The 18,716-nt window shown below is 36.6% G+C and overlaps 1 protein-coding gene across 1 annotated transcript in view; it reads right to left on the reverse strand.

Moving 5' to 3' along the window:
* The window catches only part of MPP7 (MAGUK p55 scaffold protein 7), a 106,781-nt gene that overhangs the window by 78,738 nt on the left and 9,327 nt on the right, over positions 1–18,716 (reverse strand). The window contains exon 2 of the mRNA XM_010163706.1: positions 14,063–14,181. Within this exon, the coding sequence (XP_010162008.1) occupies positions 14,063–14,181 (119 nt within the window). The remainder of the gene's footprint in view (positions 1–14,062; positions 14,182–18,716) is intronic.

An 18,716-nucleotide genomic window follows, 5' to 3' on the forward strand; every position in this document is an offset into this window, starting at 1 on the left:
AATACAGCTGAAGAAGAAGCTTTAAAGTGAGACAGAACTGAAAGATAAGAGTTGTCCTTGGAAATCTGCTAAGCATGGAAAGAAGCACTGCACAGTAAGAGCAGGTAGTCTCAAATTCACTGCAAACAGAATTCCCTGAAAGATAAGTTCAAGATTTCATTTAGATGCTAGAAACAAAACAAATAGGTGCCTAGACTTAATACTTCTCTTAATAAATGCCTTGTCCATTCCTTCAGAAAACACAAAAACTTATATAAACATTAAAAGGTTCTCATTTGCCCACAAGTATGTTTCACTTGTAAACAATTTGCTTTGTAATCTTCATTTCTCCTGATACTACTGTTTTTAACAGTCAACACAAATTTGAGTCGAGCTCTTTACTTTTATGTCATTATGCAGAACCTCATTTCCAGACATTTTTCCAAAAGTAAGTGATTTCCACTCTTCTGTCAGCAATATAAATCCAAAGGAAAGAACTTTCTTAACTGCTCCCTAAGTAGACAGATTTCTAACATGAAGAAAAGCTAAACTGCTTTTCTTGTTCTCAGTTTTTTTTTCCAAACTCCATTCTCTGCATAGCTAAAATTTTACAGAAATGCCAATTAAGCATTAATTAAAGAAAATAGACATAACACTAGGATTCACTGTGTGCACACTGAGAAACCTTGGCATACACTTGTGCTTTTTCACTTTCACTATTCAGGCAGAGCCTGCTCAATTTAAACCATGAAAAGTTTGCTTTATTCCTGCTTGGTACAGTCAACACCATCCTTACAGTCTCAATGCAAGTTAGTCCAATACCCAATTCAATTCAGGCTCCCCAGCTTCCTAATAAGAGTGAAGAGATCATTTCTGTACAGCTCAATGATACAGAATTAACTCATTCAAAACCCAAATTTTAATCCCAGAAAGGGACATGTATATAGATTAAAAAAAAAAAAAAAAAAAAAAAAAAATATATATATATACATACAGACACACAATAAAATATATTTATCAATTAGCACCATCTAGTGGGGTCAGTACAATTTATGTGATATGAGAAATAGGTAGCTCACTGTTCAGGTTTGTCTACATCCTGTGCAACATGTTATGATACAGCACAAGTCAAGTAATTAATAAAATTCAGATGTAAAAAAAAACCCAACCAAACAAAACCAAACCCCAAACTCTCTTTTTAATTAATAACATTATGTTACTCCACTATAAATAACATTTTAAGAAAAACACCTACACTGAAAGCTGCATATGCATACATATGAAAATTTGAGAGGACAAAAAGCACCTTTTAGGCATTCATACACATGCAAAATACAATTACCATTTAATTATTATTTTCTGTTTTGACTGCTCTGTTCACCTATCACACACCTCAATAAAAATCTGCCAATCTTTAAAATAAGGTACTCTGAAACATGCAAATGATGACAAAACAAACCAGATCAAAGTGCCACAGACACTGTATTACAAAGCGCTAACAAAATGACAGATGAAATGCAGATTCTAAAAACTAACCATGCTTATTCATCCCTTTTCTCAAATATAAAATCCAGAGATTGATTTTTAGTCAGTTTTACATTAAAAACTTAAGTCATGCAAATAAATAATGCTCAAGAATTTCAGATGCAAAAGCTAACACTAGTAGATCCTCCATACATCAACCACATGCAAGGCTTACAAATAAAAAGCAGCAGCACATGCGGGTGCTCAAATGCAACAAGTAAAATCTCTACCAGCCTCTGCCAACAGGCAAGTAGCTAAAAACACCAGCATTCCCTTCTCCTGCTTTCTTACAATCCCGGTTAAAAAACAAAGCAAAACAAAACAGAAAACAATTAATCACTAAAATTAAGTATGTGCTTAAGAGGATTAGGACAAGTTGCAAGTGTGAAATTAAGCATTTGCTTAAATGCTCTTTAATGAAGTCATGGTCATGAAAGCAAAGAATGCCTACGAGGACATGCTTCGCATCCAGGTCTTCCCTCCTTTCTAAAAAAAGTGACTGACTTAGCAAAACTTTCCAAAGGGATCACAACAAATCAAGTGGAACTTGGGCAATAAGGGACAAACACATCTCTGGTGAAATCCCAGACTTAAAGTTAATTTGAAAATTTAAAGTTAAAAAAATAGATGGCAAAATTGAAAATTAATTCATGGTGGTTCGTAAAGGGTGATCTCCTCCTCATCCTTACTACACTTGGCACACAGTGAAAGTTTTCTTTTTGTTTCTGGGAATAATGGTAAAAGTAGGTGAAAATTTAGAAAAATGTGGAGAAAATATGTAGATATGGGGGAAAAATTAAGATCAATAAAAGCCAGCAATGGAAGACTTGCAGTACTTCAGAAGTTACAGAACATAAGAACAAAATGCTGATGCCTGCACAGTGCACCCAAGTGCCAGGCTACAATCTAAACTATATGGAAATCAAAACAAAGATACTCTAATAAATTAATTAAAACCAACAAATGAGATTTATAGTAAGAATTTTAATTTTAAAAAAGATGAAGACAGAATCTGAATTTTATTTAAAAGGATAGAAAGATGTTGAGAGTAAGATGTCCCGCAGAAGTTCAACCAGATAATTACAATAACGTTAATTGATACAACTAATTCTCAGCCTTCCCTGCAGAGGATGGAGAAATACCAACACAGTGGAATGTATCTTGTAGGATAGAGGAGCATGAAAAATAATAACAAAATATTGGAAAAAAAATTGCAGTAATTAAGGAGAGATTTAATGCTGTTTCCCTGTACCTTTTCAAACCACTGCACTTCAGGTTTTGCACTAAATCTTCCAAACATGCAAACCCATTTAACAGGAAGCTTTAAATCAAGGCAAACATATTCATTTCTTTTTATATTGGAAGGAGTAACACAAATGTATTTGTACAGGTGTACAAAATTAGAGCCGTGCTGTATTTTGGAAAGCTGCTACAAACAGCAGAAATTGCCTAACGACAGATGAGACAACAGTAACAAAGGGAGCTGTATGGACACTCTCACTATTATTTAAAAGAATATAGAGGTAAGTCTAGCAATTTTATTCCCTGAGAAACAAGGATCTATGAAAATACAGACCAGTGATACAGAAGTATCAACTACAGGGATGTCAAGAGATTTCCTGAGAGTTTCCAACCAGGAACAGTCTCCCAGCCCCCTTTTTTCAAGTGAGATGCAACCAAAGCATTAGCCAGCATGACCTAGCCTGACTTACATAAAAATTTTAATATACAACATTAGAAACAAACAAAAATTTAAAAACTATCAGGAAAAAGTACCATTTATCAGGTTGGGGTTTTTAACATTTTTATGCCATAGATGAGTTATAATATTAACAAAACCTAAAGGTAACACATTTCCTTTCATATTATGCAAAAATGTCAATTTACACTTGACAGAACAAGAAATTACAAATTCTGATGCAGCTTAACTCAGATGAGCTCCCCCAGCTGAACCGAAATACAATGAAGTACCCTCTGACTGTATCCATCCTCGGATGATCAGCCTCAGTATATGAGAGGTCACTCTCAACTACATTCTCAAGGGTTTGGAAAATCAGTGGAAAAGATGAAATAAGTAAAAACCATCATGATACTCACACAGAGAAGCCATGACAGAATGGTTATGAAAACGCTAATAGAAATAATAAAAGGAGAAGAAATGCACATAACACAAAGAGAATTAAAGGTCTCTCATATACTAAAAATTAATTTACCAGTAGAAAAATAAATAGAAAATAATCCAGTTCTAATAAGTTAAAAGACCAATATAAATACTCAGAAAACACAGAGACAGAGCAGAAGCAGGATAGAATATGTGGTCAAGCCATAGGTCTTACTCAGTGGTTACCTAACATAAAACAAGAGGAAAATACTGCTTCCCCTTTGGGAGAAGACTAAAACTTGGTCAGATTATTAGTTAGAATTAGTTAGAAATTGGTAGAAAGTGGATGTTTCAAGATGAAAGAGCAGAGGCAAACAACTACAAATATTTTGTTGCTTGGTATGGTATGATTTGTAGTTAGCCTTTAATGACACACCAAACTTCAACTTGATGAGCTTAGTATTTCAGATGCTGATTAACATAATTACATTCATGGGTTACTTTTTTCCTAGAATGTTTGAAACTTGGAAATTCAAAATTGCACCCTGATTTATGGTTTGGTCCTGATTAAAGCTGTGTATGTCCATAGTGTTATTACTGGATTATTTCATCACTAAACCTCAACAAAAACTGCTCTTTTCCATGAAACTCAATCTGTAAAGCACATTAAAATTCAAGATACTTTATGAAGACGATATCCATACTAAATGTAAAGCAGTACTAAAGCTATCCCATACATAATCCCTAGCATTTATAGCTGGCAGGTTTGGGGGGTTTTTTAACTCTTAAATATCAAAATAATTGAGGCAGTTGTGTCTGTGTATAATTGACATCATTGGCGTTTACCTTGCACAGGTTGTGACTTCTAGCAAAAGTCAACAAGAAAAATGAAAGAGATAGGGAGGCAATACAGATTTACTTTACAATGGACAAAATAAAACCAATTATGCCACACCACTCCCACCGCTCAGTAAATATCACGTTCTTTTTAAGGGTCACACTGCACCTGAGCCACTGGGATAGGAAGGAGTCAGTGGCTCCAAGGTTCAAAATCTCCTCCTCTTGGGAGCAGCAATTTCATGTTAGAGGTCTATGAAACAAGGTGAAGGAGAAAGGCAGCAAGAGGGAAATCCGCTGAAAAACAACCTAGAATTGAAGGGGAGAGCACAATGTACCTACTTGGCATAACATTCTCTGAAACAAACAGTTCTGAAGCAAAAATGGGTCCTTGCTGACCAGCAGATGCATCAAAAGAGGCATACTGATGTATCCAGTACAGTGAGTGAAAGTACAGATAATAAAATTAAAATAAGAAATAGAATTCAGAAGACAAAACGGATTATTATTTTATTCCTTTGCTCCAACAGTGTTAGTGGGTGTATGTCTGTGCATGTGAGATCCAAGTCCAGAAACTGATGAGAGCAGTTTCCCTAATGAATTATGTGTGTACTTTGCTAGAAAACTTTAAGCTGGACTAGCCAGCAAGTAAGAGGAGACCCATATCTGGAAGGACTAAAGGTCTTAACCACTGGCTGGGTAAAGGGCTCAGGCATGGCTATTTAGTTGGACTTAGAGCCCATCCTGTTATTTGAGGAATCTGTAAATCCACTTCTGCTTAAAAATCTGGAGAGTGAAGGTCTGTGTGTTTTCAGCAGTGAACTTCAGCCCTGATCAGCAGGAGAGAAGAAATGGGTCTTCTTTTTTGTTTATATGAGCATTGTTGGTGCTCACATGGGTAAACGCACTGCTCTGCCTGTGGTAGCCTTTCTGGCCAGCTGGGCCGTTACAAACAATGCTATCTGTAAGCCTAAAGGAATAGTGTACATACATATGCCATGCTATGTTGGTCTCTTCTTTCCATGCTTTAAAAAGGAAGTAAAGATATAATACAGATGCCTGTACTATGGATGTATGCCTGTATTTCATACAGGCAAAGGAGCAAAGATAGTGACGATATATGTAATATTACACATATTAACTAACACTACAAACTTTCCAAGGATTAGCTGGAGAATGGACACAAGCAAGATTTCAAATAAAAGAAGTTAAAGTAAGCAGTAACAAAACCTGCTGGTAGGAAACATAGGCAGGCATTTTTACAACATCTTATTTTAAGATTTTTATTAAATCTTATTGAATCAATTTCTATGCTTCAGAAATTTTGTGACTATCATATCCTATCCTTCTTAACTCTTACAACATTTCTGCATTGCAGAGGCTTGCTTGGGTAGTTATGATTTTCTGTTCTTAAAAGGAAAACAGTCCAAGTCAGTAACAAAAAAAACCTGTTTTAAACACTCCCTCACATGTTCTGCCATAGAACTTCTGGTCCAAAGGAAAAGAACACTGTAGAAAAACAGTTTAAAATTACATTATCCTTGGATGTCTTGGATTTATCAGACTCCTATTACTGAGCAGCTTACGAGACCTTTCATTGGCCTCAGTATCATAGACAAAAAATGTATCACTTTGGTTAAATAAATACTGTACAAGCTTCATAAGACAAGAAAAATCTGGGTATGAGCATAGATTTGGGTTCTAAAACTTGTCTTCGAACTGCTGCACCAGTTTTGTCACCAGGCTGGTACATTGCCCCCTTGGTAATAATGAAATTACAAACTATTTGTCTTAGAGGGATTGATTTACTTCTTTTACGTCCAGTACATTTTGGCTGGATTTCTGCTACTCTTTGGAGGTTTCCCAGCAGAAACTTTAAATCAATTACCACTGATCCAAAAAAATGCCTCCATCTGGATTTTAACCTAAACCAAAGTTTTTTCACATTCCAAAGTACTGATTTATTCACAAGTTTCAAGTAATAGTCATAGACCAGCACTTCACACCTCTGATTTAATAAGCTTATCTGCTTTAATTTTAATTTCAAAAGTTTGTTGGTACACCATTCCTGTAGACCCTTCTGATACCAACCCAACCTCTACAGCTTTTATGAGAATAAACTCTCAACAAGACAATTTCATACTTTGACAACTGATCTTTGAATTGTTTTCTTATTATTATCTTTATCAAAGTGGGCTGAAAGGAGGAGTTGATGACAAGAACAGGACTTCCTTATAAAAACTGAGATTAAAAGTTGCAAGTGGCTATTACTAAATACATCAGCAGCTCCGATGTAGAAACTGCAAGGTGCTGGAGAGTCCAAACTTCTGACAAAGAAGTTAACACTAGATATCCGGTTAAACTTCTACTAAAAAGTACAAAATAAAAACATATGAAACAAAAGAAACCCTAAAAAAGTATTTACTACCAAGGAGAACCCATTCAATAGACTTCAGGACAAAATTCTTATGTCTGCTAGCTCTCTGTTTCCTGGTAAACTATCTACTAGCTACAGTTATAACAAATACTCTTAGTTGAATTCTCACATAGGATCCATATGCCATCACAACTGCACTAACCCATCCATTTGGCACTAACCTGATGTGCATTTTCTTACAAAAAATGTTACACGATCCAAAGCTATGCCTGAACACTTTTTCAATAAATTGGAGGTGCATTTTTTCATTTTATTAAAGGCACAAATAAGCACAGGCATGTATGTGTGAATATACATGGCAAAACAACTTTGTCTTTACTCAGAGAAGAAAGAGTAAACCTGTTACATGTTACAACGAAAGCTGGGGGGATTAGCTATGGTTTCAAACAGGAATCTATTTTTATTTTGCTTATTTTTGTGCAGTTGTTACCTTATTACCTGCACTTTTATACAGTAAGAGCACAAACAAGTCAAAGGGTTCAATACACACACTTCAATCAGAAATGCCCTCATTCTCAACAAGAGAAGCAGTCGTTTGCTCCATGTCTGGCTGCTAGCTACCTTTTCCCTAATGTTTCCATGGAAACAATATCAGCCTGAATAAAGTAAAGATCCTGTACTATTTTCTGTAAAACTTCAATTACCTTATTTTGATTAATCTAATCACTGTTCCCATGGAAATTAAGTTTAAAGGCAGCTGACTGCCTCCAGCTAAGAGCGATCTCTTTACTTGCAGATTTCAGTTGCTGGCTATTGAGCAATTCTCAAAAAATCACTTTGGCTTCAAAAGTAATACTTTAAATTTATGTGACACTTTGTAAGGAATAACACCTTGCATTACACATTTTTTGAATGCAGTAATTTTGATGGAAGCAAAACGAGTCATTACTTCAGTGGTAATCACTCCAAATACAACTGCAAACTATTATCAGTCATCCAGAGGCTTTATCTGAGTATTATTTTTTCAATAATTTTCATCCTTAGGTAAGTAGAAAGCGTGTGGCAAGTTTGTATTTCAGTATATGAATTAGACCATTACCTACAAATATTTTGGACAAGAAGAGTACTGAAATTCTAACACTCTGACATATATTTTTTGTACACCCAACTCCAGCAGGAAGCTTCAAAAATTAACTGCAGATCAAGCTTCCTCTCCACAAAATAAGAAAAAGAAAAGCCTTAAATTTCTTCCATGCAGATTTTGTATTTCTTTGCAGATTCAGTGTCCTAGTACTATCCATATCTACCTTATTGCTAGACAGTTCTGCAAGGCTGAAGACATTGTGTATCATGTATTCTCTCAACAGGATTTGAGGCAAGGTTGCACTACACCTCTTTCAACAAGACACTTTCACTGAACAAGGATATCCTTACAAAAATTAAGATTTCCTTGATTTATGATGCTCTGGATTTAAAAAATGACAAATAACTGACACTTATTTTCTAGTACATCAATATTAATGAATTAAACTATAGTAAATTCCTTCTCCCCTTGCCAGCAATAGTAAAAGTTTTCAAACCAGCACAACAGACCACATCTGTGTGTTGTTTGGACAGCCTGCATGACAAGGGTGATCGCTTTGCTCTTGCCATCAGTAGGTTTTGCATATATTTTCTGACTGAAAGATGTAAACCATAACATAAGAAGCAACCCTGCTTGATTCTGCTCTAGAGCATGAAGAACAATTATTTTCCATTGGCCATGAATTGTTACCAGCTGCCAACCACCACACTTACACCTCCTTCTCCAGATGGCCAGGTGGTAAATGCTTACTCACACCGCCTTTCCCTTCTTTTTTCCCATCTCCAAAGCAAACAGCACTTCAGACCTCCACATGAATTTACATTCATAGAACTGCAGCCTATTCCCTTTGCTGGGGAGGCACAGCTTTTTAAAAATAAATGTGGTTGAGAACCCAGCAGTAAAGAACCTTAAGGACTTCAAGTATCAAAGCAACATTTTAGTGATCGAGCTATCAGTTTCAATAATTCCACCCACTCCAAGGTGGTCCATAGATCTCTCCAACTCTCCAACACTTTCCCCTGAAACCACAACCCACTCACTCTGTCAGATCTGAGGTTAGGTGCCACCTACAGTCTACCAACCCCCAGTCCCACTTTCTCTTCTATTGCATTTTCCAGGTTTGCTGCGCTTGAGTAATGTAGCTCCTCTGAGCTCCTTCTGAGGTAGCTGTTCTTGTCTGCCCTGAAGTCAGAAACCCTTCTCACCATTCTCTTAACAGGTGCAAACATACCAGCCAATCAAACCCCCCTCACAAACACACCCTGCTCTCTCCATCTTCTCTATAACATAATGGTTAACATAAAAAAAGAGTTCTTGTGACCTGAAAAAAATAGACAGTCCCAACAATAAATTATGAAGATTGTATAAATATTAGTTCAAAAGAAAGTAAACATGAAAAACAAAGAAATGAGAAAGCAAGTAACTTTCGTATGTTCAGCAAAACATATTTCAGTATCAGCTTCAAACTTCAAGTGCAGTAGCGGTCAATGTGAACATCATTGGGCTGCCATGAAGAAAGCCAATGGGAGGCGAATGCACACAATCTGTGGATCTTATAGATGCTGGCTGCAGAACGTCTGACACATCACAGGGTAGGGGAAGCTGCACCATACAATCCCTCTATGAGTGCCAAAAGAACATGCATAGCTCTTGAAAGATGAAAGATTGAAGAGTTATGAGTTAGTCTATCCTCTAACATAAAACAAGACAGGAAACCTTATCGAAATTCTCTGATTCTGTCCTGTAGATGCAAAGTCATTCATCCTACAGATTAACAGCTTTATACACATGGAGTTTGTGTATAAAGCTCTGGATAAAACTAAGAGTGCATATAAACTTGCCTGTGAACTGGGCTCGCACCAGTCCGGACTGAAGATTTAGCACATCATCTGCAGATGATGGATTTTATCACTATAAGCATGTGTCAAATCAATCACTTTTGCTTTGCTCTAGTCAGCCTTTTTTTTTAAAATTGCTACCTTTATTTTTCTCATTACCAACAAAGGAACCACAGGAGGCTGAAAACACCTACATTTACTTATTGAAAAATCTGAGTCTTCACACTGAAAATTTCTAGTACACCACAATGATTGTAAAACGGGCTATGTAATCATATGATTCAATTTAAATGCCAAAGAAATTACACCAGGATACATTCATCTATTTTATTTTTAAAGAATAGATTACTTAGCAAATGCTGTTAGCCATCAACACGGACAAACATTAGTACATACAAAATAATTTCTCAGAACTTCAAGCCAAGTCATATCCAGGTGAATATAAAATTAGCACAAATTAAGGTCTTGCAAGGCTAGCTACCAAAATACTAGGCAGCTCTAAAAAATAAAATAAAATAAAAAAAAATAAATCAGACTATATCCACCAAATATTCCTTACTTTTACAGCAGTTATTTTCTTTCCCAGTGCCACATACTGCTTTTTGGATGCACAAACTCTTCCCTATCAAAAGAACAGCAATACCACTTGCTGTGGCTTCTTTTTCATGCTGCAAAGTACAGTACAGGCTAAAGAACTGTGCATGCTCTGAGCTGGCCAAAACCAATCAGTAAAATGCAATTGGTTAAGGAAATACTTCAGTAGAAGCCCAACAGATAAGCTTATTCAATTCTTGACCATTACACCCACAACCAGAAATGTTTAAGGCAACAGTGCAAGAAGCAGCATAATCTTGGAGCTAAACAGATAAACAATAAAACATGTGTCTGGTGCACTAGCAGCAAGCAAACACACATGGAAATTCTTGCAGCTCCTCCAAAAATAAGGTAAAAGAGTAGTGAGAACAGATCTTTATTTATCCCTTCTGTTCCTCTAAAAAAAAAAAAAAAAATCCAAGCAGAGCACATGTATACTATTTCAGGTTTCAGCTCCGTTAGTGTTCATAATTACCCTGAAGAATCACCTCTTCATGTTTCTTTTCTATAAATCTCTACAGAATTACTGGGATCTCTGCTATATAAAAAGTAATGACATGGCTGAAGATTTTTGGTAGAACTTAAGAGAGTCGTGTAATAACACAAGGAAGTAACAAATTGAGGGAAGCAGAGACAAATTTTAAACATTCACTATCCAGAGCCAATTTTCTCTTCCAAACTGTCAACAACAGTTGTGGTTCCCTCTTCTCTATACTTCGAAAAATAAAATCTAATCAACAGATTCCTTTATTGAGAAAAAGGACAGCAAGAACAGTTGCATCGGGTTTTGCTGGTTTTACTTACTACAATAGGAATGTGCTGCAGGGAACAATTCAGTATTTGCAGGGGAATGGACTGGATGATCTAATACAACTTTTCCATTTCTGACTTCTTAGAACAGCTCGGGCCGATCCAAGTTCACAAAGAGATTTCTGTCCAACAACACCGAATGAAGAGAACTCCAAGACAAGGTTTGGGGTTTGTTTTTTTTTTTCTCTCCTTTCTTTTCAGTACTAAGAGAGCCAGAATAGCAAACCATATGCCATAGTATACAGCAATACAGAAAACACTATGATCATTAAATACCCATAAAACTTGGAATATCTGTAGAAAAAGTAGAAAGTTCATTTTATACTTGAACCTTTCAAACAATTTGGAGATCTTTCACAACTTAGAACAAAAGCTCTTTTCTAATATTTGAAATTATTAAACAGTAAGGTAAGAAGATCAGCTTAGAATTTTTTATTAAGCAGTGTTTATCTTAAATAGAGAAATACTAGTGCCTAATTAGTAGTATACACTTGCTTATTTTCTTCCAAAATTGACACATACCAGGATCGCAACATCCTTGGCTCTAAGCTACTACTTTTTTTTTTTTTTTAATTACAAAATATCTGTCATCATTCTCTGCTTGAGGAATTAAAAACATTTGTCTTTGCAAGTACAGTTGATTTTAAGAAGTTATTGCTAGGAAAACCAGCCTTTCAAATAAGACACCAGAACCCAGAAAGAAAGATTTGGCACTTCTGAAGCCTTGTAACAGGGAAAAACTACGGCAGATGGGTTCTTTCTTAGCTCCTACAGCTCTCTTCCAAAAAAGATATGGACTGCCTTCTCTGAAACTTGATAGGATACTCAATAATCCTTTTAAGAAATGTATTAAAGGTCAAGCAAATACCATTAAGCCTGTCTTGGGGCAGGGATATGAACTAGATTACCTTTCGAAAGCTCTTCATGCCCTACTTTCTATACCTGAAAACCACAGAAATCAAAAGGTGAGGTTCTGTGATATGCACTGGGTCACACCAGATGCTCTTAATGGTCTCAATTCTTTTAATTAAACAACTTTGTCTTTTGAAGGAAATTAGTATGGAGTATTAAAAGAAGCACTATTAGTGAACACTAAAGATGTAATTTCAAGAATTAAGTCATTTTAAGATTGTGTGAGACTTAACAGCACTTCAGTAGAACAGTTCACAGGATCAGAGTTACATGTACATTTAATACTTGCACCTAAAACCGACAAGATAAATAGTAAAGACAGTTGGATTACTTCAATGCCTACTTGTTATAACTGCAATAATGTGACCATTCACAGATCCCCAAAGCTTTCTATCTGCCTCAAGAAAGCTTTCTCATGAATTCTTTTTTGTTAAAATCAGAAAGACCGTTCCACCCTGCAATAACAAACAACATGGTAACTAGGGCATGCAACTAGGAGAGCCAGTAGGAGAGCCAACTTTTCCAAACTGAGAGTACGCTCAAGGCAAGTAAACTCGTTACTGTTGTGCTATCTTTGTTTTCTTTTGGAGGAAGGGGCAAAAGGAAGCACGTGAAAGAGTTTGAAAAGCTTTAGGTTTTGCCTCAATAGAAAATTAGAGCAAAAGTTGAAATGCTATTTCACAGATCCACCCTCATTTTCTAGCCACCCTTCTTTAATTTCCGGTCCACAAAGAAAACTAATTTAGCAACTAACCTAACATTTTGCTTAGATGCACACCACTGTCAGCCTATACTAGAAAGATGACCAGTGTTCCCCTTGCAGTGATCTTCTGAGCCACCTGAACAGACAGCTGCAGCAAAGCAGTACGGAGCCTGGGAATCACGGCACTTCAGAAACTTCTATGAAATTCTTTAGGCAACCAAGTATTGCCAAGCACTGTTCTCCTGTTTGTTGCTTTTGTGTATCAACAACCAGAGAGTACTTGTGTTTACTTTTACACGTAAATTCTTAGCTATTTTGAAAATAATTTTGGCCAAGTATCAACGTTATTTCATCTTTTTCCAGAGTAAGACAGCTGAAAGAAATGGAAAAAGTTGACTCTTTCAAACCTACACTGAAATAATCCCAATTTTAAGCTTCTTCTAGATCAATGACTTACAAGGGTAACAAATTCTGCTCAATTATGTGAGAGTCTGGATATATGCATGGCATGGGTTACTACCACCTACTGACTCATTTGAGACCTCAGAATTTCCTTCCAGCTTGAATTAGCTCTGTAGCAGCAACTGAAGACATACTCACCATTTTGCAGGAGTGGAACATTTCTAACCAGCTGATTGGCCCCATTTTCCTGCTATAAGCAATTTTAACATTATCGGGGTAGCTCTGCATACTCCCACAGCATGCTTTGACTTCTCATTGCTAATCATTTTCATAGCAGGACACTTTACTCAAGTATTCTTCCAAACTTATTTTAGGCCATACTTTAGTCCAACATATTTATGTGCAAAACACAATTTTAAATGGAGGCAAGCCAATAAAAGAAACAGCTTACTAGAATTTCAGTTGACTTTGTTAAAGGAAATTATTTTAAATTAATGTGGCTACTGAACTGTTGCCATACTTGACCTCAGAAAATATATTCCTTCTAATTTTTGCTGTGAACATTTATTTATTTAAGCTAAACTCCAGGTCTTGAATGTTGACCATAAAGAAGTCTCAGATTTCCTGCTACTATTTCGTATGCTTTTTTTCTAAACAAGGGCAAACAACATATGTTTGCTGCATTAGCATTACACTGCCAAAACATCACTCTTAAATGAAATCATCTATGTATTTTTGGTAGAACCTTATTTAACAACTTCCACCCCTGACAGAAACAGAGTTAAAACAAGGCTGTTTTGTTTTCACTGAGCAACAGTTTGATCACTGGTTTACTAGATGGCGCTCAAAACATTTTTCCATATGCTCTTCTCAAAGAGAATCTGACTTAAATGTGGTTTACCTTCACCAGTGAATGAAGGCTTTTTTCACCAAACATATCCCAGAGGAAGGTCAGGTCTTCCTGGCTGTCCACATGTGGCTGCAGCTGGGCTGGCAATGCAGCCAGCAGCTCATACAGACCTATAAAATGAAAATAAAACACAAAGTGTAATCTAGAGGTGATCTCATTAATTTCACTTAACAGTTCTGTGTAATTGGCTGCCTGGACCATGTCATTTTAACTGAATAGGGAGTCTGGAGTATCCAGTATAACATGAACTTGTATAACCAAAAGGAACATTTGTTAAAAATTACTAAGAAGCAAGTATTAGCAGTGTACTTTTTACCTTGTCACAGTTGTCAAACTTCTACATCCATATATATTTACACAAGGTTATACAGAAAATTCATAAAGGTTTTGAAAAAAAGGACAAAACCAGAAAAAAAACATACATTCCTTTGCTTAATCGTTATTCCATTTCCCTTGATGTTAGCCAAAGAATGAAATGAGTCATGAATAGGAAAAACTTCCTTAAAAGAACAGAAACTGGATAGGGTGGTCCATTAAAAAAGGGTTCGTGGTTTCTCTAAATATTTCTTGCTAATATATTGCTTAATATTTTTTTTATCCTGTGTTCAGTAGGAATCCACAGCAAGACAAAAGGAACTGCTCTGTTTTGTAGGATTAAACCTCAAAAAACAAAACCAAAACCATTTTCTCAGACACACACACAGAGAATTATTTCAGTAACATTTTTAATTTGCAGGTATTTGAGATTCTCTGTAGGGTTAAAGCAATTGCTGTTCTCAGTTATTTGTGGCACACCTCACCAGCGGTCTCCGAGGGGCAGACAGTAGCACACTGTTTCACAGTAGCATACAGCATAAAATATCCATCATGCACACAGGCCATCAAACTGCTGTCCAAGAAATGTAGCAACAGTGTTTGCAGCAGCTCTCTTTAGGGAGGTAACCTGGCATGAGTTGATATCAATTCACAGCACATGTTTAATTTTCCAGCGGGATTACTTGGGGTAAAAAGGACAAAATGCCTTTTTCTCCTGTCTGCTGTCTACAAAAACACCAATAGTCTCCTGGGATCCAAGATACACGGTCCTGCTATTATTTTTAGTCTGAATAAGTGCTGCTGTTCATCTCAAGGACAGATTTACAAGATATTCTACTAGTAAAGAACACTTTTGTAAGTTACAAGCTACCTATCATTATTATGCTTATCATCTCCCTATTATCTGGTTTAGAATATTTACTAGTAAACATAATTTCACAGCCTTTTCAGGCACTACATATCCCTTTCAAAACTGCATACAGCACCTTCGGGATCTGATTACTTAACATTTTTGTCCTTTTTTTTACTGCGTTTCAGTAAAATATTCTGGAAAAAAAAAGTTCCTTCCAGATACATTCTTTTTGTGGTGTGTTTTTGGTGGTTGACATTCATTTCTCTTAGAATCTTGCTTTTATTTAAATCTGCTCTTGTTTTCACTCCAGAAATACTGCAAAAAGAGGATACAACTCAAACACTACAATTTCGCAGGAGTGAAAAAGAACGATGACCCTTGCCTAGCAAGACACAGTCAGTGATTGAGCCGACACCCAAAGAACAGGGGTTTGTATGGGACTCTTGGCTCCAGCTTTCCAGCCTATTCGAACTTCAGTGCTTAGCAAAAATGGTTATTTTTGTCACCCAGTTTAGGCTTCAAAAACATTTTCATTTAGAAAATTTAAAAATTTCTTTACACTCAGTGTTATATTTCTGCACATAGCCACTTTTGTTTCTGAAAAGACATTTACCTTAGAATAACCTGAAGATTGTTAAATAACTGAATTGAAATTTAATGTAATCCTACACTGTGGTATAGCTGCTTAGGAACAATTCATGTGTGCTATTCAAAAGAAAGAAAACATTAACTTCAGTCAGTCCCTTCAAATAGGACATGTATAACAGTAAGCTTTTTTTTTATGCTTGTTCCATCAGAGCTGCTTAAATTTCACATAAAATCAACTACAAAACTATTCTATCCTTGTAACCATTGCTTCTCAAAGCTTTGATAATTAAATCCCCAGTGAAAATAAAATGAAAGTTTGTATTTCCTGATGGATTAACTATTACAGTGGTGACACATGGTGAGACTGAATCTGCCTATGAGACTTGGGTTTTATGCACAGAACTCCCAGAGGTAAAACCCACCTGCTGGCACTCCAGGACTGACTAACACTGCAGATACTTACACACATTAAGGTTTCCACATCCATCTCAGAAGCGTCTGTGTGCTTCACTTGATACAGCCCTGAATTGCCCCTTTTAGGGAAATGGGTGTCCACATCCCTAGTGCGCTACCAATACCTTTGAGAGCAATGCACCCAACCGATGCAGCTCTCCTGGGGAAGTGGAGAAAATCTGACAGGTGCTGAGTGATTTTATCCAATATCAGTCTATCTTTCTAGTTCTGCCCTGCTCTGACTCTACAGCCCAGTGTTTATAGCTTTCAGCCAGAAGGAAATCAGAATCCCACCCCCTTCTCCACAGCAGCAGAACCTGAGGACCACACCATGCAGCACGCTGGAGAACACCACGCTCCCACTCTTCAGATTCCTCTTCAGACTAGGTAGCGAGGCATATAAAAAACTCAGTCAAGGAGCCAAATGAAAATCAGGCAGGAGGAAGACTTAGGGTATTTAGTTGTAGAGAACAGAAAACAAAGATCTAGAATGTCTGAAGTTAAAACTGTGTAATTCCAGATCATGTCTCAGGTACATCCTCCTTCCAAACAGAAGGTAACAGCAGCAGAAGGTGCGAGCACCTGTGAAGGTTTATCTTTACAAAGAGTCTCATTTTTTCTTGTTCCTTCTGTGGTGTGCAGTACAATGGCATCAAAAATTTCCAAGTAAGCATTCACATTTTCTATATAAGAACAGTATATGGTTCTTCTACACATACATCCCTCCACCTAAAACATCGCATTTTATTTGCATCTCTGTCCTGGTTTTGCTAGGACAGAGTTAATTTTTCTCTCCCCTACTCCCTGGAGGCGGGAGGGTGAGAGAGCAGGCTGTGTTTGGCTGCAAGCTGCAAGCAAAAAGGGTGAATCCACCCAAACCACCACAATCTCAATTACATGAAGTGTGTTGTTCTTATTCATTGCAGTGTGAAGAAATAGCGAAAATCGTTACTTTACTCACAAATGGGATTTAAAAGAAAGTGCTTTTGTGATATGGACAGGGACAAAAAAAAAATTGTCAAGTTCCTGTAAACTGGTAATGGACTTGAAATCACTACATTGTCAACTAGACGTTGGCCTAATTTAAATTACCAGATCTGACAACTTCTCACATCCATCTTTCCAACACTGAAGGGTGGTAGCTCAAATCTCTGCAGCCCTGTAAGGTGTCACTGTATAGAGATGCTGCCATTTGGCAAGAGAAGTAATCCAAATATAACAGCAAAGACTGCCTCAGCCCGACCTAAAAGCTCCTGGAAAACTTCTAACTAGCATCTCAGGTGGTTCTGCAAGCCAGAGACAAAGGCCACTGAAATAAATGCAAGTTTCTCACTGGTTTTAGTACTGCCAAGCTGTTGAAATCAGATTTTTTTTTAAATCTTTTCAGTAGCAATTATAAAGACTGAAGTGATGCTACACGAACACTTTTGACCACTTCTAAAAAATTAACTTTCAAAAAGGTCACAGCTATACCCACTATATTCAGATGAACTGTTTTGTAAATTAAAAATGTGTGTTCATCGCATATCCCACAGAATGAGATGTGTCTCAGCACCTCAGAGCTGAATGCTACCACTGTTAGCACGCGGCTGCCAGGCCTCAGTCATCCTCTACATCTCAATTTGATGCTTCTCAAAGTCCCACCTCCTTGAGTCATATGACATGCATGGACCTCCTATTAAAAAAAAGTATTTTGCACACATTTTTGGGAAGATGCCCACAATTTAAATAAACACACACAAAAAACTTTTTAAAGAAAGTATCTAGAAGTTGTGTTTAAAAAAAAAAAAATGAAAAGTTAAAAAAAATCCTGGTTTTTTTACATGTCTAATGCTGGCAAGACTGTAAAGAGTCTTGCAAAAAAAAAAAATTGCCTTTAAAAAAAAAAATACACTGTTGTTATTCTACTCAGGTTCTTTTAATTTTTTTTAGTCTAGTTACCCTAAATTTAACCAGCTTTTATATTTAAAGGGAATCATATGCCCAGTGGGATTTTCTAGTATCAAAATACTTCAGGTGTCAAAATTCAGTAAAGTAAACATGACTCACACAGAAAAAACTCATTTACTTAAATTTTTAAAAGCAGATCATTTATTCAAAGGTCCCAGAAGACCTGAGCATACATTAAAAAAATTAACAATGAGCTTAAACATGGAGATGCCAGACTATTTTGCAGTTATAAGAGGGGAAGTAATTCCAGTCAGTCCTACAACTTGGGGGAAAAAAACACCAACCCAGATCACAACGTAATCGGCCCCGGACACTCCCAAATCACTGAAACACAGAAAAAGGGCCCTTTCTAGATTAAACATGGCCACATAGTCCAGTGGCAGTAATAGAATCATAGAACCATTTAGGTTGGGAAAGACCTTTAAGATCATCAAGTTCAACAGTTAACCCAGTACTGCCAAGTCCACCAAGAGAGTCAATTCCAGA

This window comes from Antrostomus carolinensis, unplaced genomic scaffold (genome assembly GCF_000700745.2).
Source record: "Antrostomus carolinensis isolate BGI_N321 unplaced genomic scaffold, ASM70074v2 scaffold5530, whole genome shotgun sequence".
NCBI lineage: Eukaryota > Metazoa > Chordata > Aves > Caprimulgiformes > Caprimulgidae > Antrostomus > Antrostomus carolinensis.